The sequence below is a fragment of the Engystomops pustulosus genome, chromosome 4 (genome assembly GCF_040894005.1).
Source record: "Engystomops pustulosus chromosome 4, aEngPut4.maternal, whole genome shotgun sequence".
In the NCBI taxonomy this organism is placed as follows: Eukaryota; Metazoa; Chordata; class Amphibia; order Anura; family Leptodactylidae; genus Engystomops; species Engystomops pustulosus.
The window spans coordinates 163,813,082-163,840,635 of record NC_092414.1 but is presented as its reverse complement, the minus strand read 5'-3'; the positions used below and the strand labels follow the sequence as shown (position 1 = coordinate 163,840,635).

Sequence of the window (27,554 nt, the reverse complement as noted above, 5' to 3'; positions counted from 1 at the left end):
CCGTCCTGTCCCCGTGTGTCCCAAGCTTCATTTTTTATTTATTTGCAGGGACGCATTTCTTTAAAGCTTGGGACACACAGGGACAGCATGGGGGAGTTAAGTAATAATCATTTACCATCAGGTAATCTACAGTAATGGTAGATGTCCTTTAAATAAAACCTACCATTTGATTTGATGCCTTATGAAGCAAACATACCTTGAGAATGCTGTAGAATCACTGATGCAGGATCATATCTTGTTTAATCCCTGTGCTAAGTGGTTTTGCCGATAAAACAGATATAACATTATGATAATGAAGCTCTGTCATTTCTATGGCTTCAGTGCTTCTCCTATTCACCGCAGGAGAGGGTGATGTACTTCCTGGCTTGTGCCTGAAGGCGGAATAATCAATTGCTGCACCATCCCCCAGCTGCTGTGTATGAGTGATCCAGCTCAGGTTGATTAGTCATGACTTGACTAATCTCCATTTGTAATTACAAGTTCCCGTGTGTAACCTGTTTATGTCAGCCAGCCTAACCCAACTTTCCCAATGTTATAATTGTTTTTTCCGCAAAACCACTGGGCACAGGGATTAACCAAGATATGATCCTGCATCAGTGTAGCTATGGCATTCTCAAGGTATGTTTGCTTCACAATGCATCAAATCAAATGGTAGATTTCCTTTAAATTCAATCTTGCAAGAATGATGCAACTAGCTACATTTTAGAGTTCATTCACGCAACTGTTCAGATTTTGACAGCTTGCTAATATTTCAAGCAGAATCCACCAGAACTTGCTTGGAATAAGTGGCATGTAGCTTTTTTTTTCTGCAAACCAAAAGGTGTCAGTCGGTCAAAATTGCTACAACAGACATTACTGATGTTTTTTTATTACTTACTATAACATTATAGTCTAGTGACCCATACCCGGGCCCTATATGAAGATCCGCTATCAGTCTTAGAAAGAAAAAACTATATTCACCTTCCAGCTTCTTCTCCCCAGCCTTGCGGGTCCATCTTTTGCTCTTCTGGCCTGGGCGCATCACTATGACGCGACGGTGTGTGTGCGCGGGCCCTTACACTATGACGTCACATGGGCACAACACCACCGCGTCATGGTGTATGCGGCCGGGCCAGAAGAAGAAGACAAAGCTGCAGGCTAGGGAGAAGAAGTCAGAAGGGGAATATATATTTTTTCTTTCAAGAGAGCCCTGCTGTTGACATTACATAGGGTCATCTGGGGTGGACATTTATTAAAGGGGGCCATCTGTGGTGGGCATTTAGTTAAAGGGGGCATCTGGGGGGACATTTCATTAAAGGGGGCCATCTGTGGTGGGCATTAGAGTAGTGGCTGTATCCCCCCTTCCCCAAGGCTTATACTCCAGTCAATAACTTTTTCCAGTAAAAATTTTTGTGGTAAAATTAGGAGCCTTGGCTTTTACATGAGTATTTACAGTATGAAGGGGAGTTCAGCTGCAGAGCACAGAGGCCGGGCCAGACAGAAGCTGCATTCACATCTCTGAGAGATCTGGTTTGGACAGAAGTCGGGTTGGAGGGTCCATGCAGTAGGGAATGTGATTGGCTTTCCTAAACAGATGGGCTATAAGAGCGCGATTGAAGTTCATTCTCAAATTACTTTTATGAACAGTACAAGATTAAGGATATAGAGCACTGGTGGCGAACCTATGGCACACGTGCCAGACAGATCGCATAGAGCCCTCTCTGTGGACACGCGCACCATCTCCACTGCCGTCTCTATATAAATCATTGCAACACTGGCCAGGCAGGAAATGCTGCCGCTCGCCGAGAGCTCCAGTGATCTCTCTCACTGAAGGCTGCATCTGACCTGCTCTGTTCTCACTAGTGCTGCCTAGTCAGACACAGCAGCAGGTCAATGCACGCCCCTCCCCCTCCTCCCCTGCAGCCCGGAACATGAGGAGAATGAGGTAGAACTGCTGGAGCACACAGCGCCCAGTACAGATGAGTACAGCAGGAGGCAGGAGGACAGGAGTGCTCTGTGTGTTTTTCAGGTGGCTTTGGGACACTAAACAACTATAGGTCCTTATTTGACGCCGGAGTTCACCGGACAAGGGAAGTATATATATATATATATATATATATATATATATATATATATATATGGTCACAGATGGTTGTCATGTGTGGTGATTTTATCGAAAATTCACCTGCCTGGTTCCATGTTTTGCTATTCAGTGCACCCACCCTCCACCCCACAACGCACACTTTGTCTGTAGAGGAGAGATACAGATGCTGGTAATTTAGAAATACCAAGTGTATATTCAGAAACTTTCTTCCTGTTTACAGCTCTGGAAACTTGTGTCCCTGGAAATGTCCCTGTTTTTTTTAGCATTGAGTAATAGTACAAAATAATCCTCTCTTTATTTCATCACTAATTTATTTGGTCCTTGAATTCAGTTCCTTGGAGCTCCTGCTCTGGGCCCTTGTTATATAAAATGACACATAACAGTTACTGAATGAATGAAATTATTTTACATCTTCACATATATATAACATACAATATTATAATACTATATATACTGTGCACATAAGCTTGACATTTTGCATGTATATAACACTGGTTTCTGACCAAAGATATAGATGGCATATTTATTATGTATAATTAGAACATGCATATCAAACAATTTGGCAAAACAAACAGTGCAGTCTGTAGTATGTGCAGCTTGTCTGTGTAGTGCGCAGGTGGCGCCAGATTCAGGATTTCTGGTGCACATTCTTCAAAAATCTGGCACCCTCTGCACTGCCTCAACAGAATGCACCACTTTTTTTTGGTGCACCTTTAACATGGGCCGTGGAACACATTTGTGTTGCATGAAGCATAGTAAATTCCTGTGCTAGCAGTTTGCAATATTAAGAATGTGAAAAGTCTGACAGAAAACTGTCCCACGGCCCTTAGTAGATGTGCCCCAATGTGACCACAAGACACCAACCTCCTTGCCACGGAAGTTGTCTACTCATGGACACATGTTTTATTACCATGCATATTTTTACATATCTCCTTTGTGCATATCCTAATAAAAGTTACTTTTATCCTTATGTTTTGTGACCTGTGCTATGTGCCCTCTTAACTTTATCCAGGAATCTCTGCAGATCCCAAACACGGAAGTGAAACGCTGTAGGCGGTGAAGTCTTGACATTTGAAAATAGGACAGTGGAGGGACCACCATATATCTTTTACTCCAATCCATGAGAGGACAGTGAGAACCAATAACCATCTGGATTATCTCCATGTGTTGTGACTTATTAAGGAGTCAAGCACTTACAAATCTTTTAAACTTTTCTGTGCTTACAGGAGGGAGGACAGTGACCATTCTCACTCCTGTGACAGCCGCTGGCTGGTTGCAAAAGTAATGTGACCAACAAAACATCAGCTGCAGGTGTCAACCAGGGATTAGAGAGACATGTCACACGAACAGAGTGCTACAGTAAGGTAAGTACAAGGGCTGGCTCTTTTACGAGTCGACTCCCTGCAGTGAGCATACGGCTCACTTAACCTCACCCCTAAACGGCTCAACACGCCCCCTTTAACTTGATAAAATCAGGTAAAAAGTGTTGTGGAATGGGGCGACTGGCTGGACTGCGGCTCCCTATTGTACATGTAATAGGGAGCTGTTTACGAGCCATAAAAGATGACTCTTCTTAGTGAGCGGAACCTAATGAGCCAGCTCACTAAGAAAAGACGTAATTCCCATAACTAAAGATGAGCTTAAACACACACAGAAACTCATAGACACTTCAGCAGCGTGAGCAGAGTTACTCTACCAACTAAAGGCAAGATAGGGTCTTTATAGCAGGGAAAGAGTTTTAGCAGAGCTGACGGTGTCTGTTATAGCTGAGATATAGTGTAGCTGACAGCGTGTTTTATAGGTGAGTTAGCAGAGTGTCATTGGGGCACATTTACTTACACCTGATATCCTGCATGTGTCGCATCCCCGCTCAGGTCCGCAGGAGTTCACCATCTTCTTCCCAGTGCATGTAAGTGCTTTGCTTGCGTCACAATCTCAAAGTTAAACCCTGCGCTCAGTCCGAATCATTTGGATCGTCCAACGTATTGTATGAAAGCCGGCGTAGATGCAACAAAATCCGATCACGTGCGACAAATCCTCTTCGCAAAACAGAAATCGTTGGAATATCCTACAAAGGTTCGGCCGCAGGACCCTTAGTAAATGTGCCTCATTGTGTTTTATATCCATCTCATGGACCTCATCATCTCTCATCTCAAATCTGTCTCATATCTCAGAAGCTAAATAAAAGTGGAGATAAACCCTGGACCCTGATAATCTAAGCACACAGGGATCATTATGTGTCTGCTTACAGGTACCGCCCACACTGTGGAATTTTACACTGACCATCACTAAATTATAGGAGCTAAAACATCAATAAAACTAAGTAAAATAGTAAAGTAAGGGGTTAAAAATTATCTTTATTGTGTAAACATCTCTAGGGGATTATAATTTAGAACTTTTTTCATGAGCAAACCCCTTTAAGACAAATTTACTTTGCTCCCCCTAGTGGAGGCTTAAGTCAGAATGTTACTTGTTATTCCTACGCCTATAAGGGACGTAGGTATTTATACGAATACAATGAAGACATAATGGAATATTTATCAAAACAACTTGATGTTAAAAGGTATATATTCACATCAAAAAAGGGAAAACCCCCAAATAATTTTAATGCTAGACATGTTGACATGAAATATATACTTTTCCATTCATTACTTTCCTTAATACATAAAGAAAATATCTTTGTTTTTTTGCCAGGAATTGCACTACAACACAAGAGTCCACCCTGTGTGTGAGTGGAGGGCAGTGGTCCCTGACTAGACGCAGCTTTAACCATATAAAAGTAAGTTTTCAGTCTTCACACATTATCTGCATATGTATACAATGGAAACTTTAAATTATAATGGAGCATTGATCTGTTCTCTGCTTTCAGGTGTCCTGAACAAGGATGAAAGTTGCCAATAAACTCAGTAACGCTGCAACCACAGCTCCGATCAGCAGCACCTTGTTGGTTACCTAATATCAAGGGAAAGAAAGAGCTCATTAGTATTAATGGCTGCCAGTGTTTCCTCTGGGTAAGTGAATGAAGATATGCACAATATTGTTACTGCCTTTGATTCATTACTGATATCTAATCACTCTCTAGAGTTATCAGAACCAAAAAATAATCTAAATAAATAAAATCATTAGAGAGCATAATAATTACACTTATAGGCCCAACACAATAGGCAGTAAGGAAATCTGTTTTGACATAGTATCTATCCAAAACTCCCAATATTAGTTGTGATATTGAGAAGCCAACATTATTGTTATATAAAACCTGCACTAGAATATAAGCAATGGGTGTGAGCTCTGGTCTTTCAGAAAGAACCTTTAATTTACATTAATAAAAAGGTGAAACCTTACATGGGAGACAGAACTCACCCTCTGTTTTGCACTGTGAAGAATAAGCGGATTTAAATCATCTCTTAGCTTAAGATGAGCTTTGGGTTTAGTTCTCACCAAGGATTTGGTGACTTCAGGCTGTCCTTTTTGTCTCCTTACCAGCTTGGAAAGCTCTGCATGGATTGCCTTAAAGAAAACAAATGTTTCTATGAGCCTTATTCATTGCATTAGTAGGAATTCTATTTTATAACACAAAATTCTAAATACCTATATTCTATAATATCTATAACTATTGTGCATGCACTAAAATCATCATTCGGAATCAGGATGGTAGGTCTGAAGACAGATTTATTTTTTGTGAAACTGTTGGAAAGAAAAAGATGAATATTTATCTGTATTTCTTAGAAAACATGTTATACCATGGCTTGTCACACAACAAATGTTTGTGTAGTAAAATATATATATATATTTTTATAACAGAAGCAAACTAGAGATTAACTTTCTAACCTAGTTAAAATCCATATTAAGCATTACATCTGTTAAAGCAGTGGACCTTTAGTATCTAGGGACCAGCTGCAACCAAATTTGTTTTTCAAGGAACAGGAAAAAAATTGGTCGTCCCCCCAAATGCCCCATATATAACCCCAATCTATATAATGTGTAATTTCCAGCAGCCCCAGTCTAAAATGCCCCCTTTCTTGCAGCTGCTCCCCTTTCTGTAGACCCTCCTGTAGTGCTCCTTTTTCTGTTGTCTGTCTATATAAGAAGGGGACATAAGAAAAGGGGACATTATAATAGCCTTTTTTCTATAGCATTCCACTCACACCTATAATCTCTCCTTGTCTTTGACCATTTCACTATGAGGAAAAAAATCTTTGTACTGTACATACTTGAACATAAGCCAAGACACCTAATTCTACCACAAAAAACTGGGAAAAGTAATTGACACAAGTATAAACCTGGAATGGGAAATGCAGCCGCTACTCTTTAATAAAATGTCCAGCAACAGCCTCCCCTCACTTATAAAATATCCAGCAGCCCCTCTCACTAATGAAATGCCCAGCAGTTTCCCCTAACTCAGTGGTGGCGAACCTATGGAACCTATGGCACGGGTGCCAAAACTGTCACTCGGAGCCCTCTATATGGGCACCATTGCCATCACCCCAGGGTAGGGTTTGCCAGACAGGACTGAAGGCCTCTTGCAGTCCTTGCAGCCCAAGACCCTAGAAGGCAGCTACAATGATAATCCAAAATTCTTCTACTTCTTTCTACTGTATTGGTGTCCTCAGGTGCCTATACAATTTAAACCTCTGAAAGTTCAGGGAGTAATAAGTTAATGCTTAAATTGTCGGTGCTGTACACATCTACATGACATATAGATATGACATACAGTATATATATAGACATTATGAAATGCTAAGATTATGGTACAGAAGAAAAGAAAGACCTGCCTACAGGGACTTCACATCTACACTGGAAAGGGGCAAAAGTAAATTGTGCTTCGGAGATGAGGTTGTAACAAAATCTTGGACACAAGCACACGTCATCCTTATCTGGTACATATGATACTTGTTTGGATACAACGGTACATGAGATAGGAATAGCAGACAATAAGACCCATGACTGTCCAATGCTGTGGCATACTCAATGTATTTAACTAAAATAATAGTAATAATAAAACACTGGCCAAGAAGGTGTCTTTAACATAGAGTTAGTGCTTAGTCATAGTTTAATAGAGCGACTCCACAGAATTGTGTCACACGTTGTATGTTAAAGAAGCACCTAAAAGAAGTTGGCTCACACTTCCTGAGCAGTGCAGGGAGCATCAGTTAATTGAAGACTGTGATGCTTATTTACTAAGGGTCCCGCGGACGCATTTCCATGGGGTTTTCAGACTTTTGGACAATCCGACGGAATCGGACAAACCACAAGATTTAACTTTAAAATTGTGTCGCAAACCAAGCACGTACATGCATCTGGATGTAAGTGAATCGCGGAACAGTGCATTCTCGTCGGACACTCCAGAACGGGGAACACGCAGGACCGGGTAAGTAAATGTGTTTGCCTCACTTTTGATAAATCTGAGCCTATAAATTTTGTGGTGTTCACCATACTGCACAGTACAGGGCTAGAATGATACCTAACTTATATACCCTATATACTTGAGTATAAGCCAACCCGAGTATAAGTCGAAGGCACCTAATTTTAACACAAAAAACTGGGAAAACCTATTGAATCGAGTATAAGCCTAGGGTTGGAAATGCATTGGTCACAGCCTCCCCAGTATATAGCCAGCCATCCCCCTGTCCCCCCAGTATATAGCCAGCAGCCCCCTTAGTATAGAGCCAGCCCTTGCCCCTAGTATATAGCCAGTAGCCCTCTGCCCCCAGTATATATCCAGCAGCCCATGTCCCCCAGTATATTGCCAGCAGCCCCCTTGTATATAGCAGCGTGTGCCCCCTTGTATATAGGAAGCAGCCCCCTCGTATATAGCCAGTTCCTTCCCCCATTATGTGGCCAACAGCCCCCTGCTCAGCCTAAAAAAACCAAAGAATTCTATACTCACCTTTCCGACGCCTCCTGCAGGTCCTCTTCTGTCTTTGGCTCCATCTTTGGGTCCCTGCACGGTGGCGTTGGGTCACATACACCATGGCGTCAGCTGCTTGCTGGCGCACACACTATGATGAAGCAGCTGACGTCATGGTATGTGCGACGCAGCGCATCGGGACCCAAAGACGGAGCCAGAGCTGAAGACAGAGGAGGACATGCGCGGGCGTTGGAAAGGTATAAGCCGAGTTAGGGGTTTTCAGCACATTTTTTGTGCTGAAAAACATGGCTTATACTCAAGTATATACGGTAGTTTGTGTCGTCTTAATTGTACAATCTAAATTTTATTTAAAAAAAAGTTATCTATCTTTTATTCTGAGAGCCATAATCTTCCATTGATGGAGATGACCAACTGACAAAATAAACAGCATTTGTGGCATAGATATGTAGTTTTTTAAAACATCTTTCACCATGTAATGTGTTAGATTAATATTATCATTCACAACAAACTTTATTTATGTAAATTTATGTAAATTCAAGAATAAATTGTGTGGTTTTTTTTAATGTTATACATAGTAAGATATTTTGATGAAAGGGACTTCTTTTATTAGATTTGTTTAAGTTTAGTAGTTTTTCATTTTTTCGTTTTTTGATCGGAGACCTGATTGTGAGATTTTTTTATCCCTCACAGAGGCTTTTCTTGTGTAGGAAATGACTCATTGCTACGTGTCGAGAGATAAGATATTATGGGACTAACAGGAGGCCTGGGCAGCTTCAGAACAGTATGGCTTAGATACAATGAGGTATCATTTCTGTTGTGTTTTGTTTATGTTTCTACCATCAAAATCGATTATGTAAACCAGGGACACTTAGTCATAGATTCAGGCACTGTGACTGTGGTAATCGTCTTATAATTGTTATCCATGGCTTTCTTCCTTCTAAAATCAACTTTTAAAATGACGCTTATAGCCATAAGGGCTCTGGGGGTGTCTGCTTTAGATTCACAGGCTATTACACTGTGCAAGGAGCACTTCCCCCTCCCACTGTGTGCAGAAACTTCCTCTGCTGCAGTGATATTGCATCATGCAACAGGAGGGAGGGAAATACTTGGGGGGGGGGGAGTGAGACATTGTAACAGCCTGTGAAGCTGCAGAACGGAGGGACACTGGTATCGCCCCCCAAGAACCCTTCTGGATCAATAGCATATTTTTATGGATAACAATAGCTGTGGATAATAAACATAAGATTACTACAGTAACAGTGCCTGGATCTATGAGTAAGGGCCCCTGGTTTATCATGATGGATTATCATGGTAGATTTCCTTTAAGGAATCATTACATGATTGGTATCATATGGTTGCAGACTTATTGTGACTCATGAGTTTTGCTTTTTAGAAACTTTATAAGTAATGTTCTATATAAGAGCTTGGATACAGCTTTATTTATTTATTTTAACAAAATATTTTTAGAGATGTAAAAATAAATAACTTTAAGCATGAAAAAATCTAGATACATCAACCATAAGCTTAGCTTTTAGTATACAATGTCAAATACTGACAGGGTGATTCCTCAGAACCTTATTCTGCAAGAGAATCCATGAGGTAAATGTTGCCTTTATTTAGATGACCTCACTATATGACTGTTTTATTCTTTGCCAGTGGAAACTGTAAGTAAAGTCTTGCTATATTTTACATCAAGTATATCCCAATGATAAAGATAAGCCTGAACAAGTTGCACAGGGAAGTCAAAGAGTAATAGGAATGTCTCTTTATAGTGATATCCGTTGTCATGTAAGAAATGGAAAATGAACTCATTGAAACTAGGACATAGGATCTGTGACCAATAACCAGGGGTGAACCCAAACCCTCTGCTGCTGCCGCAACAGGCAAGCTACAGAATGGGGCCCCCACAGCTCCATCCACTAGTGATATATTAGGGCAGTGATGGCGAACCTATGGCACGGGTGCCAGAGGTGGCACTCGGAGCCCTTTTTGTGGGCACCCAGGCCTTCACCCCAACACAGAGTCTGCCAGCTAGGACTCAAGGTTTTCTTCTGTGATCCAATACAGCCCAGGACGTGCTATGCTGAGCGCTATTTGGCTGCCAAGACTAAAGGAGGAGCAAGAAGGTGTGGATAGAGATGGATTGTTATTGGAGCTCCTGCTCTGGGTCCCCTGATCCTTCCTCTTCAGGGCACCCTGGAGGGAAGCTACAATCCAAATTTCTCCATCTTTCTATTGTATTGGTGAACTCAGGACGCCAATACGATTAAAACCTGTGATACTGCTTAAATTGTCATGTTGGCAGCTTGCAACATATAATTGGGTTTTGGTTGTAGCTTGGGCACTCTGTCTCCAAAAGGTTCGCCATCACTGTATTAGGGTATTCCACTTGTAATACTCTGTATCAGGTTAAGTTGGTTCTCCATGCCATGTCTAGTACTCATACTGACATTTGGTGTTAAGGGACACTATTTCCCAGTTCCTGCTTTGTTGCAAGTGACTGCGCAAAGTCTCTGTAAGGAGAGCTCTTCTGAGCCTAGCATGTTTCTAGACACACACTTGGCAAATACATCAGGTATTGATTTGGAAACACTTTCAAGCTGGTGCATTTTGCAATTTTCAATTGATATTATTTTTATATTGTGGTGGGGAAAATGTATGAGACTTTTTGCAATATACTTTATTAACAAAATTAGCCAAGTTTGTTAAAAATGTTTGTCTTTCCCTAGGAAAACTAGCTAAAGTGTTGATAGGGAGAGCCTGTATTCAGCCTATACAGTGTTTGTCTTTATAGGCTTAATGTTGCTTGCTGTAAGACTGACCCCTCTCCATAGCGATGGTGCACGGCACGGTGCCGTATAACTGGGAAAGGTAGGACATTATCCCCGTGTACGGAGCGGTACGGTGCCGTATTTTTGCAGCACCAAATCGCTCCGTGTGTCCATTGCTGGCCTATGGGGGACGCATGTATGACTGCAAGCTTGAGGCCGTATATACGTCCCGCTACGGTCGTGTGAATGCAGCCTAAGGGTTGCAGACTTAGCTCCTGCCTCTGCTCTCCCTTAGAGGAGCAATACTGCTTGTTATTTTCAATTTATTATTTTTAACAAATTAAGCTGAATTTGGTAATAAAGTACAAAAATGTCACATAACACTTCCACTAAATTTATATAGAAATTGTTTCAAATTACAGATACGCTTCAAGCTAACACTACCATACTTTCATTACAAAGAAAGAACTACTTGGGGAAATTGGGAGAACACTTTACATATTACCGTTAGGTGGCAGGAAAGTCCCCTTAAAATCTGAAGCTTTACCGGACATTCATGTTATGTGAATGACTACTTTTTGTCCAGTTCTATAACCTCAGTGACATCTAATTTCACATACAGTATATGTACAAAGGAAGATTGTTACAGTGTTGAATAGGTCTTAATTAGCTTGTCTCATAGTAAAACAGTCCTAGGCAAATCTTTTCCAGATTTAAAAGTATTGTACTAAGTTTACAAATAATCCCCGGTGGACAAGCTGAGGATCCCACTGTTGGGACCCCTACTGATCACTAGAAGGGGACCACTAGCAATCCAGAGAATGGGGGTGCCATCCTCACTAACTGATGGAGCGAGAGGTCGAGGATAAATAGTATGGAAGTGTTGTAAAGTGCCATGCACAGCATTCGGTTGTCTCCAAGACTCACATTCAGTCTTAGGTGTGCAGAGGTTGTGAGCTAGCCACACAAACTGTAGCTATATCACAACCTTATAGCCTTTTATTGGGCATGTTTAAGGTGCGGTGCATGTACTGTGCCACACTACACAATTCACATGCGAACAGACTACAAATTATAGAGCAGGTGCTAAGCCAATTACATTCTTGCAGCCAGTTTCTTTCAGTTGACTTGAGCGGGATGTGCAATGCTCACCCATGTCACCTGGGCGGCAAATAACATCAACCATTGTTTGTGGCCATATGCAAACACGTTTCCGTGCATAAGGCCTAAGTGCTGGAGATATCCTAGCCATTTCCAAGATTCCCTTACCATTGAATGAAGTGACAGTATGCATGCTCAACTTGCCCCTCCACCGATTAGTTAGAAGTTTTTTTCTATTGTACAATAAAAAGAAATAAACCTACCTCTAATACCCTGTTTCCCCTAAAATAAGACATCCCCTGAAAATAAGACCTAGTACAATTTTGTTCAGGCTTAGAAATATAAGGCCTCCCCTGAAAATAAGACCTAGCGGCCGTCATTGCAGCAGCTCCACCCGCGCATACATTAGTATTAGTAAGTCTTTTAGATGCTGCAGAAGGTTGTGACATGGGGAAGAATTCATGGAATAAATCACTGGTTGTTGTGCTACAAATGTGATACCAGCAGCTACCAGGATAAGAAGGGACAGTTATGGAAAGTGTTTTTACTAAACGTGAGAGATTGGGGCCAATGATTCCAATAGAAATTCAGTCACAAGAAATACAGCATGAAATTCAGAGTTTGGAGAGTTATAAGGATGTTAGAGAAGTTGATTTTTTGTTCAACAATAAATGTAAATTTTTGTTCATGGAAAAATAAGACATCCCCTGAAAATAAGACCTAGTGCCTCCTTAGGAGCAAAAATTAATATAAGACACTGTCTTATTTTCGGGGAAACAGGGTAGTTATAATAGTACCCTTTCTCAAATATAGTAGTAAAAATGTGGTGGATATTACTTATGCAATATGAACTATGTTTTCCATTTGTTTCCATTGTTTTTAATATTTTGTTTCTCCTAAGTTGCAATCACATTTATGTTGCTCTTTTACTCTATATACCATAGCTTACCTTTGTTGTAGGTTCCACTCTAAGTGCTTGTTTGAGGATAGACATGGCTTCTTCATATTCACCTCTCTCTGATAAGACCTGATGTGGACACAAAAATGGACACTTTGAGGTTCTTTGTCAAGAGATTCCAAATGCCCAAAGGCATTTTTACTGACACTAAAAAGTGTCTTAATAAGTTATTGGGTCTCTTCCTTTATCTAGAAGTGGAAAGTGGTGGAGTTCACATATGTTGTCAGAACCCTCTGAATGGATTCTTTCTGCTGTGTTTTGAGCATGTTAACCACACACAGGGCTTCTCTCCTGGAGCTTTGATTGACAGCTGCCTAGCGCAATTGATTCCCATGGATGAGCTGGGTGTGAGATTTGTTGAAAGCTGAGTAGTTTCATCTTGTTTCTGAGCTGGGGTTTTCAGGTGTGGGTAGATTGATGGTCGGCGGTGTCAGTCATCTGCGAGGGGGACATCAAGGAACGCCTCAGCTCACTCAGGGTGGTTATACTTTCTCCTGCTTTGCTGCATCTGTATCCTGAACTCCTACCTGTCCCTGAATCCAACCTGATGTGAAACCCGTTACTCCAGTAACTCCAGTGAAGCCCGAACTAGTAACCTGAACATGTACCTGAACCTGAAACCTGACTGATCCAGATTCCTGAACCTCAGCCTGATCCGAAATCCTGACCCTGTACCTGAGCCTTAATTAAGCCTGATCCGGTACCCAGAACCCCCGCCTGATATAGAACCCGAAACCTGTATATGAACCTGTGTCAGGTGGGCTCGGCAGATTTGTTCCTTGAATACATGCACAATCACCTCTTCATTCACAACAGTGGGATCAGTGGGATCGAGCACGCCGCTTGAAGCGGTGGTCGTGCATATGAAGGAGAGGTGGTCTGCATTTATGGTATGTCTCCATTCACAAAGGGGAACTTGGAAATACTGTGCTCTTAATAGCTGGGAGCCAGACTGTTATCCTCTATACTGTGGGTAATGGGGAAATGCTTTTCATGGAAAAATAACCCCTTAAAACATAAATATTAGTTATAAGTGGAAGGAAATGATTCTAAAATAATTGTTAATGCCGCTTTTGAGGACGGTTGAGATGTGTTTACCCAGAGCTCATTCAGACATATTAATTATGGAGAAGGAAAACATTACCTTGTAGTGTTTATCTTAGTTATATGTGAAAGGGTAATCTGACATTACCTTGCCTTTCCTATAAAGTGCCTTTGCATTATCTGTATCCATCTCTAGGACCGCATTGCAGGAATTAATAACGTCATCATAGTGATGGAGCTTCAGCTGGGTGGCTGCCAGGTTATTCAGACACTTGATTCGATGCTCACGAATCTCCTCTTCTTCCTCTGAGCTCAGTGGGTCTGAGTAATACAGATAATGGTGAGTCATTATCCAGGAGATGATTGTGCGAACATCTCACTGCATGGTACCATGACAACACAACCAGAAAAAAACTTCCATTTTGCTATACCGGCATGCAGTGAAGAAAAAAACATGCCCAGACAATTGCCCCTATAGATACCTGGAGATTCTGCTTCCTAATTACTTAAAGAATTGAGGGTATTTTAAAGAAATACTGAACACTAATATGAATTAGGCTACATTCACACGAACATGTGAAAACGGCCGTATATATGGGTACCATACTTCCCCATTCTTTTCAATGGGCAATACAGCCTTCCATTGAATGGCCGTATTGTGCACCGTATCGTACCGTATTTGATCCTTATAAAAATAAAGAGCATATTTTCTCATGTATTTGCGTCCGTACACCCCATTGAAGTCATTGGGAACAAATAAAAATGGGGGTTGCATACAGGTTGCGCACCATATGCTGACGTAGAAACAGTCAGAGGTGCATTCTGTCAGGCAGACAATAGTCAGCCATCCATTGTTTACTAGCCCACCATATTTTATACAGATACGGACAGATATTGGACCATACATGAACATACATATAAAAAACATCACTTATATAAGGATTCATACGGCACAGAAATACAGTACTGGAGAAATCACGTTTGTGTGAATGTAGTGCTACATTCCCCAAGGGGCCTAGCCTTTTCTTTGGGGCCTGGAGGCAGCCGGGGCCCAGAATACCGGAGTGGCTGGCAGTTGCAGCCTAGGCACCCTAGTGTCTCAGTGCTTGGTATGGGGACTGGAGAGCTGTCCTACAGCCTGGCAGGTCTCCAGCGGGTGGTGTGTGCAAGAAATTAGATGAAGGAGAGGCTGTGGAACTGGTTCTCCCTGGGGCAACCCCTTAGTGTCTGTAGTATAAGTCCCTGGCTGATAGATGGGGGCGCCCTTGATGGTGATACAGTCGTAGCAGGGACCAGACGGAGGCAACATTGTGCAAAAAATAACTTACAGTTCTTTATACGAACCAATGGCAGGCAACGTGCCAAACGATTCCTTACAGATGGTCGGATTACTGGGAGTGATCTTGGAGAGTGAACCTCAGGAGCTAGGTCACCAGCCTGGTTGCAGATGCAGACTGGGATGTGGCTGTGTCCAATGCTGGAAGCTGCAGCTTTAATCCTGGGTGTTCTGTGTGTGTGGGCACTAGAGGTGTGCACTACACGCTGTCTCTGGTCACTCAGTCTAGAGTTGCTCAGGTGGATGATCTAGATGCTCCTCATTCAGGAGTTGAGTCCCAAGAGATCTGCTCTCTAGGAGAGCTGGGTTCCAAGAGAGTTTGTCATTTCCTGTCCAGGGGTTTTGTTACTCTCTCTGGTCATGTGGTGGTTCACTCTCCAATCACACTCCAGTTTACAATGAAGCATGTAATTTGACAATAACAGAATGCAATAATATTAACCCTTGCCTATCTAGGCAGAATCTACCGCTGCATTATTACCTCTAGATGTACTGAATAGTACAAGGGGCTTATTCGCAACCACTCCTCTGCCCATGCATTGGTAGGGGTGTTGCAGTAGCATAAAGCAGACTCTGTAAGATGGGAAACCCGTGGTTAGCTGCAACACCATAACTGTGCCTATGTTTAAGCTTCTTATTCAACTCCATTGTTTGAGGCCAAGAAGGCCTCAGGGTAAAATTGAGAGTGTGGAATTTAGAGTGCATAAATGTGATTAAAAAAGCAGTCATATAACTGCTATGGTTGAAATTACCTTATTTAATGTTTTTGTGAGAACAGAAATACAAGTAAATGGATGGGTATTCAATAGAGGATATAGTCTGGCTTGTACAACTTTTAAAATTTAGAAATGATGATGCAAACTATAAATGTATATGAGTTTCTGTTACCTGCAGTGTTTGGTGTGAGGATAGTCAATGCTTGGCTGTAAGAGTGCATGGCACTTCGAAATTCTTCACGTTCAAAATGGAAATTTCCACATTCCCGTTTCTGGTTCCCAAGAGTTATACGGTCAGCTGTGGTGAGGGCTACCAGACTGGGCTTGTCTCTGACTTCTAGCAAAGTCACTTTATATAGTAGAGAGGCATCTGATGGAATGTCTGGGTCTCTACAATAGGAAATAGAGAAGTAAAAATCCCAAACTACCACATAAAATATCATTTACATGTACACCAGAGCTATGTTTACACAAGGCACTCGAGGGCTTCACATCACATCATCAACATTTATCTTTTAACCAGTGTATAGGGAATCATTTACATTAGCTGAAAACCCATATGAAATAGCTAGTAAAGGCAACCTCCATAAGGAGAACACCTGACACCTAACCAAATCAGTTCCCTACACTCTCCTCATGAGATGCAACAAAACTGAAACAGTGCCCTTTACAGTTGGGTCTCTGTTCCTTTTAGAGAAGACTTAAAGAGAACCTGTCATGCAAATTAACTCACCTAAAATAAAGGCTTCATTAAAAACTATGATTAAAAATTATTGGCCTTATCCCTAAATGATTCCTTTCCATGGCTGCAATGTTACAAGAATCAGTTTGTAAACTTATATGCAAATCACCTGATGTGAGTAACTCACACCCATTGAGCCATTCATATGAAAATTGATTTGCATTGCCATGCCTCCTTGTTTCTGATTGACAGGCTATGATATTCTGCTGTATCAAGGGATCTGTTGTAACATTAGGCACTTAAAGTCATGTGACCAGTATGACATCATCAATGTCTACCCCATGTATGTATATGACCACATGTATGTATCTCAATACAGCATACCTTCATGGAGGATGGGGAGAAGAAGAAATCCATGAATGATGGGGAGGAATAGAAGTCCATGGAGGCTGCTGTGATTTCATGTGATCAGATACATACATGGGGTAGACGTTGCAGATGTAACAAGACCTTCGATGATTTCACTCTGGTCACATGACATGCTGGGACATGGGACATGGAGAGGAGTAGATGGGAGGGGCCTGCCAAGCAGGGCATGCCCCTTCTTATGCCAGGTAATATAATAAAAGTTAATTTATGTGTTGGTAAGGAAAACTATTTTTAGCTGTATTTGTGAAAATGTGGTGACAGGTTCCCTTTAATGGTTTGGCTTTTATTCCATGTTGTATCAATAGAGATTTATGTAGACGGACTCCCCCATTAAAAAGACCGCTGGAGACATAGTTGAATATTTCTAACCTAGAAACTCCAGCAGAGCATACATGGCCTTTAAGACTGTATGCCTGAAAAAGTGGGCTGCAAAGGCAATCTCAATAAGTGTCTTAATAAAGTTACTTTATCCAGAAGTGGAAAGTGATGGACTTCACATATGTTTTAGAGGTGATAAAATGATGGATACCATGACAGGTACCTGACCTGATTACATCCCCCAGGATATATTGCGTTCGTCCGATAGATTCATGTTTCTTCCCTTAGACTCCCTCTTTTTCCTGAACAAGGGTACCCAGTCTACCCCCCTTATTATTGTCCCTGTGAACGATGAGGTGGCCACACGTGTGCAGCTTGAACCATTCATTTCTAAATGACATCTGTGTATACTGTCTTTTTGGATATTTAATCACAATAGAGATCCAAATATACTTGAAATCCAAATACATTAAAATACATTAAATGAATAAATGGAAAGTCTTCAGTTATTTTGGATTCAGCAGCTGATCTAGCAGCTGTCATGTACACAGACTTGGCAAAATCAGCATCTGTACTATGCTAGAAACGTATTCAACAAATGTTTTCTTGATTGCATATTTCTTCACTATTGTAAGATATTATTGTAATTGTAATTTACTATTTTTGATGGGCTTTTTTGTCGATAGGGGGATGAATAAGATAATTGTGTTCATATATTTCTCTGGAAAGGTCTATACCAGTGGTGGTGAACCTATGGCACGGGTGCCAGAGGCGGCACTCAGAGCCCTTTCTGTGGGCACCCGGGCCATCACCCCAGCACACCAGACAGGACTCAGACTCTTCCTGCAGTTCCACGCAACTTAAAAGATGCTGTTTTCAGTCATATTTTCATACTTACTTCACTACTTGAGACTGTAGGAAGAGGGAGAATGAACAGACAGGGCCGAATTATCTTTGGCGGACCTCCTACTGGCCCCACGATTCTCTGTGTACAGAGGGACACTGCAAAGAAGCTAAAATTATGCAAATTTTCTATATTTCTACTGTGTTAATGTCCTCAGGAGGCCAATATGATTGAAATTTGTTGAAGAACAGGGAGCAATAAGTTACTGCTTTAACTTTTGGTTGGCACCTCACGATAAATAAGGGAAGGTTTGGGTTGATTTTTGGGCACTCGGTCACTAAAAGGTTCGCCATCACTGGTCTATACAGATGCTTTAAACTCTAAAGTTCATGGATTTTGTGACATGGGCAGACAAAAGTATGAAAGGTACTGGCTAATGAGCTTTAAGAAATACAATTTAGGTCAGTTGCAGTCTATATTTTCTAGCAGATTTACTTTGTGCAGTTTGTGTCTCTTGATTTCCTCTCAGTGTTAGTAGGTGAAGACAAAGCTACTGGGACTGGCACATCCTCCTGCATATAACTTCTGTGTAATGTCTGGCTTGCAAGATGCAATTCAGCGCAGATTTTATGATGCAAATCAGATTAAGATAGATGTAGGGAGGATGAGAAGAGCCAAAGTAAGTGGAGAAAGAAGCAATTTCCTCTCATAAGTTATATTACATCCTTTCTTGTAATCACTTTTAGTTAATTCACAGTTTGTTGCAAAGGTAGCCACCATCACCATCAGCCAACCAAGTTTGTTCCCTACTTATTTTCACGTAGAAAGTCAAAAGAAATAGATAAGAGGTGGCGAGACTTTTGCTTAAAGGGGTATTTTAGGAATCAGCATAATTCACATAAAAATGGGTCTTTAAAATATAATATTTTGTGACTAATGACATTGAGTTTTGTTCATTCAAATATTCATTTATTTATAGAATTATGGGTTTTTGTATCAGACGTTCATGTTCCCAGAATACCCCTTTAAATTATTTTCAGATTTCACATTGCAGTTTCTGGTTGTTGATGATTTATAACACTGATTTATTGCAGATATTCAATTATATTCCTTAATATACGTACCTTCCCAAAAGACCAAAGGCATAAAGGCCATTTGTCAGCAGGAATGCCACTTCTCCCAGTTGCATTGACCGAACACCCAACTCTAAAGCCTGTGTGCATAAAATATGGTCAGATGCATACAAGAATGTAAAGGAAATCCATCATGATCAATCAGGGGCAGTTACTCATAGATTCAGGCACAGTGACTGTGGTAATAGTGTGTATTTATTATCCATAGCCTCCTTCCTTCTAAAAAAAAAGAATGAACTTTTAAAATTATGCTAATGAGCTTGAAGGGTTGCTGGGGGTGTTACCAGAGGTCCTCCGTGCTGCAGACACACAGCCTATTTGAATTTGCAAGTATATTTAGTGGTAGATGTAATCACTGAACTTCCAAAAGGGAAAGATTGAATAAAAGTTTTATCCCATTTTCTTCACTTTATAGTGAGGGTAAAATTTGTAGGTAGCAATGCTTGCCGAATATTAATATTAATTGATTATTGTGATGTTTTTTTATTTTATTTTTAGGGGTCAAATATTATTTATTGTTTTATTATGATTTTATTATGTTTCATGGAGTAGAGTAAAACAATATTATTTCCTTTCTGAGGACAATAAAGTGATTATTATTATTTTTATTATTATTATTTCTGTGTGCAAGGAGCACTTCCCCCTCCCATTGTGTGATGAAACTTCCTCTGCTGCTTTGAGATTACATCAGGCAGAGTAAGAGGGGAAGTGCAAAGAGAGCAAGGGGGGGGACGCTGTAACAGCATGTGAAGCTACAGTATGGTGGTTCTCTGGTAAAAACCCCCTGGAGCCCTTCAGACTCATAAAGTTTACCATATATACTCGAGTATAAGCCGAACCCGAGTATAACTAGAGACCCCTTAATTTTAACACAAAAAACCTGGAAAAAACATTTTGACTCGCGTATAAGCCTTATGTGCTCCCCCCAGAAGCTATGGACATACTTATCCCTTTCACATGTAGATCTATATCTCTGGTGCAGACATCAGCTCTCTGCTATCCAGAGTTCTAGAGTGTCCACCAGCCACATCCTCCTACATGAAAAAAACAAAACTCATTGGCCCACATTTACCAAAAACAGTGCAAACTGCACATGTGTAGTGTGCAGGGTAAGCCAGATTCATAAAATGTGGTGTACGTTCCTCGTGAATCTGACGCACCGCGCACTGCTCAGGATGTGTGCACCAACATAGAGCTTGTGACACAAATGTGTCGCATGGACTGACCTTGCACCCAAAAGCCCCTTTATGTGCAGAAATATGCCTTGCGGCGGGCAGTGTTGCGGACACTTCTTAAATACATGTGCAAGCTGTTTCCATGTTCTTTTCAGTGCAAAGTCAGACAAAAAACTGGCGCACACACTTTAATAAATGTGGGCCATAATCTTTACTCCAACAAATAGATTGATAAGTTAACAACTCTACTCTCTCTTGGTTTCCAAAAGGCTGCTGCCTTAGAGTAACCTTGATTCTGCTTCACCCATTATTCAGGCCTTCATTATAACCTTCCACCTCCATGTCAAGAACATCAGATTCTTCCTCAACCTGGCGTCTACATATCCTCCTCATCTGAACTACTGCAACATTCTTCTGTGGTCTCTAGATTCATGCAATCCCACCTTCACTCTGCTCCTGACTAATTCATGTCTGTCCACATTTCTTATCAGCCTCTCCTTTCTGTCAGTGTCTTCACTGGTTGCCCATTGAATTGCCAATTCTGATTGAAACATTGAGAATGACTTAAAAACCTGTCCTGTCTTCTCCAATGTAAGTGAATCCTTCAAATGGACCATAGAATGCATCAACAAAATCTAGTGAATTTCAAGTATCTTTACCTGTATAACATCACCTTCATCCAGGACAAAGGACAGTTTGGGATCTTTCTCCACCAAGTTTCCATCTTCCAAAATTCCCATAAGGTAGACGGTTACTTGTTGCCCTGGGAGCGGTCTTGAGTCCTCACCACGACCTGGCCTCAGAATTTTCTTTCTTAGCAGTTTGTCATCTAAATAAAAAAATACCTGATGCAGATTTGTTCTTTCTTTCCTTGAAATAGCCAAACAGAAATGGGAAGGGATAGAGGATTTTGGGAAAAAAAAATATTTGTGTCCCAACTTGAGTCAAGGAAAGTTAAGGACACGTTGTATGTTTTGGAGCCAGTATATTAGTACAGAACAAAAAAATTAAAAGCTAATCCTTATCCTATAAACAAAATCAAGAAAATAATGATTTTCCTTTTAAAGGGTGGGATGGGTTGGTTGAAGTCAAGGCTTATATCTATTCTGGTTTAACATTGATTCAAGTTTTGCTAGATGTATTAAAGATTTGACCAGTCATGTATAAAATATTTTCTTGTATGCCTTCAAAGGGCAGCTGGGGGAGAGGGGGAATCTGTGATTGGTATATAGTAGATTATGGGAGCTAATGCAATGTGAACATGGAAGTTGACAGAGACACTAAGTCCTGCTTTTCCTTTGAAAAAATATGTGGAATTCTATGACCTACTTAATGTAGTATGAAGACTGACGTTACTGCTGACATTGTAAAATAACTTTCAGGGATGCTGCAGACAGTGCATCACACGTGAGCCAAATCCTTAGAACCTCTTCAAAGTGGCCCACATTTATCGAAAGTAGTGCAAAATGCACTCGATGCAGTTTGCCTGTGGAGTGTGCAGAGTGCAACAGATTAATCAAAACTGGTGCACGGTCTTCATTAATCTGGTGCCCCCTTGCACTGCCTGGGAAGTGTGCACCAATGTTTTTTGGTGCACTTTGTTAATGCTGCAGAATTGTGGCACAGACACAATTGTGGCACACTTTGAGAAAGTTGAGAAAAACCGGACCACATGCGGATGTCATCCGTGTGCTGTCTGTTATTGTGGATCCATTGACTTCTACGGAGGTCTGTGGTCTGCATGTGAGAAAAAAATAGTGCATGCTGCAATTTTTTTCTCACTCTCTGCACATCAATGAAATACCGGATGTGCGAACAGACCCATAGGAATCAATAGATCAGTATGCCATCCACAATAAAATGGATAGCATACAGACATCAAAAAAGCCCATCTGAATGAGCCCTAATGTAGATGTGTTATTTGGAGCAAACAGTGACAGCCATAAAAAAGTCCTCAAGAAAATGGAACAAATGTGTTCTTCATCAATTTCACCACATTTGAAATTTTTTTCCCGCTTCCCTGTACACGTCATGGAATATTAACACGGGGAATAGGCAACAAAGCCCTATAGATGCCGCGGTCAAACATCACTGTGGCGCTTTAAGGGTTTAATGAGGGGTTCAGCTGTCACTTTGCTGAACCCATCTAATCTTCAGAATGTTCAGGCCATGATGGGGTAAATATGTGAATTTCTGGACATTCCTAAACGCTCAAATGCGGGAACGGAAAAAAGCGGTTGTCTGGGATAAAAAAAAATGTTATATATAGCTGGGGGGTGGGGCTATAGACATAATAAACAACTTACTTCCCTTTCTCTGGTACTGCCCATCACTGACAGGTCTCTGAATTTATACAGAGAACAGCTATGCCATCCCAAAAACAGCTACCCGCTTGCTACATCAGTAGTTTCAGGCTCACAGTCGTGACAGCACCTCTGCCCTTCATATACAAACAGAGACTCTGCAGTGATGAGCAATGCCGCGGCTAACTAGATCCCAAGCTCATATAACTTTTATTTATTCTTGGACAATCCCATTAATGTTAACTGTGATGAATCTACATGTGTGGTCGCATATATTTTTAGATTTTATTATTGTAGCCAATAAGTTCACTTATCGCCACTATAAAATGTAAGAGGATCTGCAAGGTACGAAGTACTGACCTATGTTTAAGCGCTTTACTTTTTGCGGTGCTGTCTATGGAAGCAAATTAAAGAGATCAGCTTACTGCTTCTGAGACTGTCCATGTGGGAAGTGCAACACCCCTGCCAATGCATGGACAGAGGAGTAGTTGCGAACAGCGCCCTATCCAGGTTAGGAGCTGTTTTAAGGAGTCATGAACCTTCTAGTAAGTTCTTACACTGGGTTATTAGGTAATCAGCAACTGTAGATTGTGCCTGAACAGGCAAGGGTTAAGTGGATGTAATTCTGTCTACCAATTGTATTCCACCATGTACACTGGAGTGTGATTGGAGAGTCAGCCTCCACCTGACCAGGTTAACAAAACCCCTGGACAGGGAGGGGCTAGGTCTCTTAGGATCTGGCTCTGTTGCATTCCAGAAACCTGAGAGCACATGCTCTTACCACAGGCCACATAGGCCTCAGCTCTTACTAGAGATCACATCCTGTCACAGAGGAGAGAACGAGTGTCTGTGCACCATCAGCACTAACACCCAGGATAAAAGCTGCAGCATCCACAGCTGGACACAGCTCTGTCCCAGCCTGCATCTACTACCAGGCTGGTGAACCCTTCCTGAGGATCACTCTAAATGACCACTCCAGTGATCTGAAATCTCCAGTAATCCAGAATCTGTTCTAAGATCATTTAGGCCATTGCCTGCAGTTGTTCTAATAAAGAACCGGGAGTTATTTTGCACTGTGTTGCCTCTGTCTGTTCCATGGATAAGGCTGTACCACCAAGGGCTCCCCATCCATCACCCAGGACATATATTACGGACACTCAGGGGTTGCCCCAGGGAGAACCAGAACATCAGCCTCTCCCTCCATATTTCTTGCACACACCACCTGCTGGAGACCTGCCAGGCTGTAGGACAGCCCTCCGCTCCCCATACCAAGCACTGTGATCACAGCGTGCCTAGGCTGCAACCGCCAGCCACTCCGGTACTCTGGGCCCCGGCTCCCTCTAGGCCCCAAGGAAAAGGTTAGGCCCTGGTGGGGGATATTGCAGAAGAAATGGGGATAGATGCACAGAGAAACAACACCGGTTCAATTCCAGGCAAGTAGCCCAGAGAGGCACAGGTGGGGTAATCTACAGAAACCTAAATATTCAAAGCATAGTTAAAAACCAATATGCACTCATGTTAAAGAGATGTGCTCTATGTGCTTTTAACAAATGTTGGCTTTATCTTGGCAGTGCTCTCTACTTCCTGCCCCTCCCCTGGCAGTACAAGACCAGCTCAGCCACAGAGACGTCCTGCTGGCAAGCAGCAGTGTGCAGAGACTCACTCTACAAGCTACAGACAGATAAGGTCTTTATCCAGGGAAGGGAGACATCTCATGGATCTCATCATCTTTCTTTTTCTATGTATCAGATACTAGTAGAATGTTCAGAAGCTAAATAAACGTGTAAATAAACCTGTACTCTGATAATATAAGTACATTGTCAGCATATAGCATCTCATAGCACAAGGAATCATAAAGTGTATGCATAGAGCGTCCCCACGCAGACTCTGGAGTTTTACACTGACCATTACAGCATTTGGCAATTTCCATCAGCTCCATAGAGATTAATGGAGCAGAATGGTCATGTGCGGCATCTGCTCCATTAGTCTGACGGAGCACTCGTTTTTGTGATCTGTGGGGTCGCAGCACTGATACCCCATTTGATCAGCAAGGTAGGCCCTATCCCGTGGATAGGGCCTAACCTTTTTTCATGGGAAAACCCCTTTAAGCTAAATAAAAGTAGAAAATGCAAAGCCCCTGAGGGAACGTTCCCATGTGATGTTTCAGTTGCAATCCAAAGTCTCCACCTGTGATCATATGTTGAGGTAAAATTATATTTCCTTCACATTTAATTAACGTGTTGGAAACATGATACCTTTAGATTTAGTTTCAAAACGCAACCAAAATCCCTTGTATGGATGCGGCCTCCGGTACCTCAAACCAGTTATCCCAAAGAACGACTCCATTTTCTAAAATGATCACTTTTTATTCAACTTTTATGTGCTGCAAAATGGCAATAAAAGTGGTGTTTTACTGGTGGTTTACTGCCAGGAATAACTGTTCATATTTTTATAGATTGGGAATTTAGGGACAGAGATAACTAATATGTTGTGGGGTTTTTTTTAAACTTTTTTTGGGACATTTTATTGAATTTTATTTTTAATATTTATTTTCACCATAATGCTGCATTAACAAGTGATCATCTGATCACTTTTTTCAAACTAATGCGCAGCAATTACCATGTATTGCAGAGCATTAGGAATCTCAGCCTTTGAACTCGCATAGGCTGACAGGTAGACAACTCGGCTGACAGGCAACCTGGGGCTTGATATGTAGATCTCGCAGTCACAGCGTCTAACGGGTTAAACAGTTCGAATCTGAACTAATTCCGATCCGGACTGTTTGAGCAAGGGCGCTCACTTCAAACTTAGGCTAGGCGGACAGAGAAACCAGTCGGCCTAGCCTAAGGCCCCTAATGGACCAACGGAGATATCCATATGAATGGTCACTAAGGGGAAAAAATTTGAATTATTTCATGGGCAAACGCCTTTAATCCTTGGCTTTATAGGTCACCTAATCTTGAACTTCATTTATATCTAAAACAGTTTTTCTTTGTTGTGTGTGTTTATATATTCAACACAAAATACCAAACCCAATAAAAGATAAAATAATCTTAAAAGTGCTCAAATGATGGATAAAATGTTAAAATCGCACTGTAAAATGTTTACAACTTTCCTTATTATTATTACTATTATTATATCTATTATAAGGTCTAACCCTAATGTATCTGCAGTGGCGGCGGACGGGTGGGGCTTCATCATACATAAATAAATATCCCCCTTTATTCTTATTTGGCGTATTCTATTCTTCAAAGTGTCCTAATAGAATGATTAGTCTTACCACAAAGAAACAAAGAAATGTATGGTAAGAAAATCTTTGAGTTGACCATTTAATGTCTTATTCAGCTTTTTGTTGTCTTTATGGTTCATAGATGGTGTCTGACAACTGCATGTGAAGAGCATCACAGTACAACCGGGAGTTGTCATCTAGTATCATAGAAGAATAATATTAAATATAAAATATAATTATTATAATAGAACAAGCATATTATTATGGAGTATATCCTTCAAGTAACTACAGATTGATATATAAGGTAATTCCTTGTCTGTAGAAGGATGCATGTCATCTTTGTTGAGCACTGTTGTTTTTGACACAAGTTGTAAATAACCCCTTAATATTCCACATTGACAAATCACAACTATCGTAATTGTATATTAAGATACCTCACAAAGCAGAATTTTCAAAAATGAGATTTACTTTATTTTTACTTCCTGCTAATGTAAGGCTGTCTCAAACTATTTAGATTAATCCCACCAGGAATATAATAAAAATATTTTTTTAAAAACATTTACGTACCTGTAATATCTATCCAATGATTTGAGTGAAAAATATGTTTGAAGCTGTATCCTCTACCTCCCAGAACATCTTCAACAGCTTGGAAGAACTGCATCTCCTCCTCTTGGGGTGCGTTGTCCTCAATGGTGATAGGGGGCAAAATAAATTTGACTGTCTTTCCAAAACTTGGTGTCCTTTGCAGAAGCCTTTCAGTTTCCCTGTATTCATCCTGCTGCGAATCTGCCTCTTCCACAAATACTGTTGGTATCTTACCCAAGTTTCCATTGTCCTGTACTTCAATTGATGTGTCCCATAGGGTCCCATGTTCTATAGGATCAGGGATTTTTCCAGGCTGGAGGATACCTTGCGGCATCACCGCTTTTCCTTTGCTTTTTAAGAGTTTTATATTATCTTCAGAAAATGATGGGATATTGTGATCACCCTCCTATAGAAGTCACATCATCTGTTAGTCCTGACCTGCTGTCTAGTGAGTGTTTCAATATATATTTAAAAGAGAAGGAAACACAAGCTCGGAAGACTAGATGTCTACAACCTGAACCCTGAGTCTTCTAAATGTCTGTAATTCAATTACTGCTATTAACTGAATGATTAACATAAGCCTCTCTTCCCTCTCATTCTGTCTATTTACATTCGCGTAAGGATCTTAAGTCTGTGACTGAGGGCACATGTGAAGCCTTCTTGACATTTGTACAGAGAACCACTCTCTGGAGACCACATCACAGAGAAAACTGACTAATTGATCTATCACTGGATAACTTTCAGAAACCTATATGTGGTATTTGATTTGTTTGCCAGTTTACATCCATGTAGAATAAGGAGCACCTTTTTCTGATGTTTTTTTTAATTATTATTTTTTTAAATGTCTCTTTTATTTACAAGCTCAATTACAACATACATACTAAGTCACTATGACTTCTACCAAAACCGTTTGGTAATTAAAGGGGTTTGCCAGGAATCGTGGAAAACTGCATGGGAGCAGGATTGCCAAAATGCAAT

General features: G+C 41.0%; 1 protein-coding gene and 1 long non-coding RNA gene across 7 annotated transcripts in view; one reads left to right on the top strand and one right to left on the bottom strand.

The window, feature by feature from the left end:
• Positions 1-26,515, top strand: part of LOC140127562 (uncharacterized) — a 34,357-nt gene extending 7,842 nt beyond the window's left edge. Inside the window, exons 3-8 of one of the 5 annotated variants that reach the window (XR_011855012.1) lie at positions 3,096-3,447; positions 4,778-4,862; positions 4,953-5,094; positions 7,266-7,451; positions 8,643-8,754; positions 20,775-21,397. This is a non-coding gene — a long non-coding RNA (uncharacterized lncRNA). Of the gene's footprint in view, positions 1-3,095; positions 3,448-4,777; positions 4,863-4,952; positions 5,095-7,265; positions 7,452-8,642; positions 8,755-10,746; positions 10,881-20,774; positions 21,398-24,333; positions 24,449-26,133 lie in introns of those variants that run through there. The other 4 variants (XR_011855010.1, XR_011855011.1, XR_011855013.1 and 1 more) reach the window with 4 other exon arrangements.
• Positions 2,378-27,126, bottom strand: LOC140127560 (peptidyl-prolyl cis-trans isomerase FKBP8-like). 2 transcript variants are annotated; one of them, XM_072148400.1, is made up of 8 exons: positions 26,559-27,126; positions 21,119-21,288; positions 19,276-19,364; positions 16,051-16,268; positions 13,975-14,147; positions 12,774-12,851; positions 5,522-5,590; positions 2,378-5,035 (listed from the first exon to the last, which is right to left on the bottom strand). In XM_072148400.1, the coding sequence occupies exons 1-8, from the start codon at positions 26,908-26,910 to the stop codon at positions 4,949-4,951; spliced, it is 1,236 nt and encodes a 411-aa protein (XP_072004501.1). In that variant the 5' UTR covers positions 26,911-27,126; the 3' UTR covers positions 2,378-4,948. The 2 variants fall into 2 exon arrangements, with proteins under 2 accessions (XP_072004501.1, XP_072004500.1); XM_072148399.1 differs by having other exon boundaries at positions 5,444-5,590; positions 26,559-27,125.
• Positions 27,127-27,554: the final 428 nt, after the last annotated feature.

What these genes read in the sequence shown, in the direction of transcription:
- LOC140127560 (XM_072148399.1), bottom strand. Translation starts at nt 26,910, where the DNA reads ATGCCGCAAGGTATCCTCCAGCCTGGAAAAATCCCTGATCCTATAGAA. An exon ending in TCATTGGATAGATATTACAG is followed by an intron (nt 21,289 to 26,558) that starts GTACGTAAATGT and finishes TTTTTTATTTAG; the next exon opens with ATGACAAACTGCTAAGAAAG. An exon ending in CCTCACACCAAACACTGCAG is followed by an intron (nt 14,148 to 16,050) that starts GTAACAGAAACT and finishes TGTATTACTCAG; the next exon opens with ACCCACTGAGCTCAGAGGAA.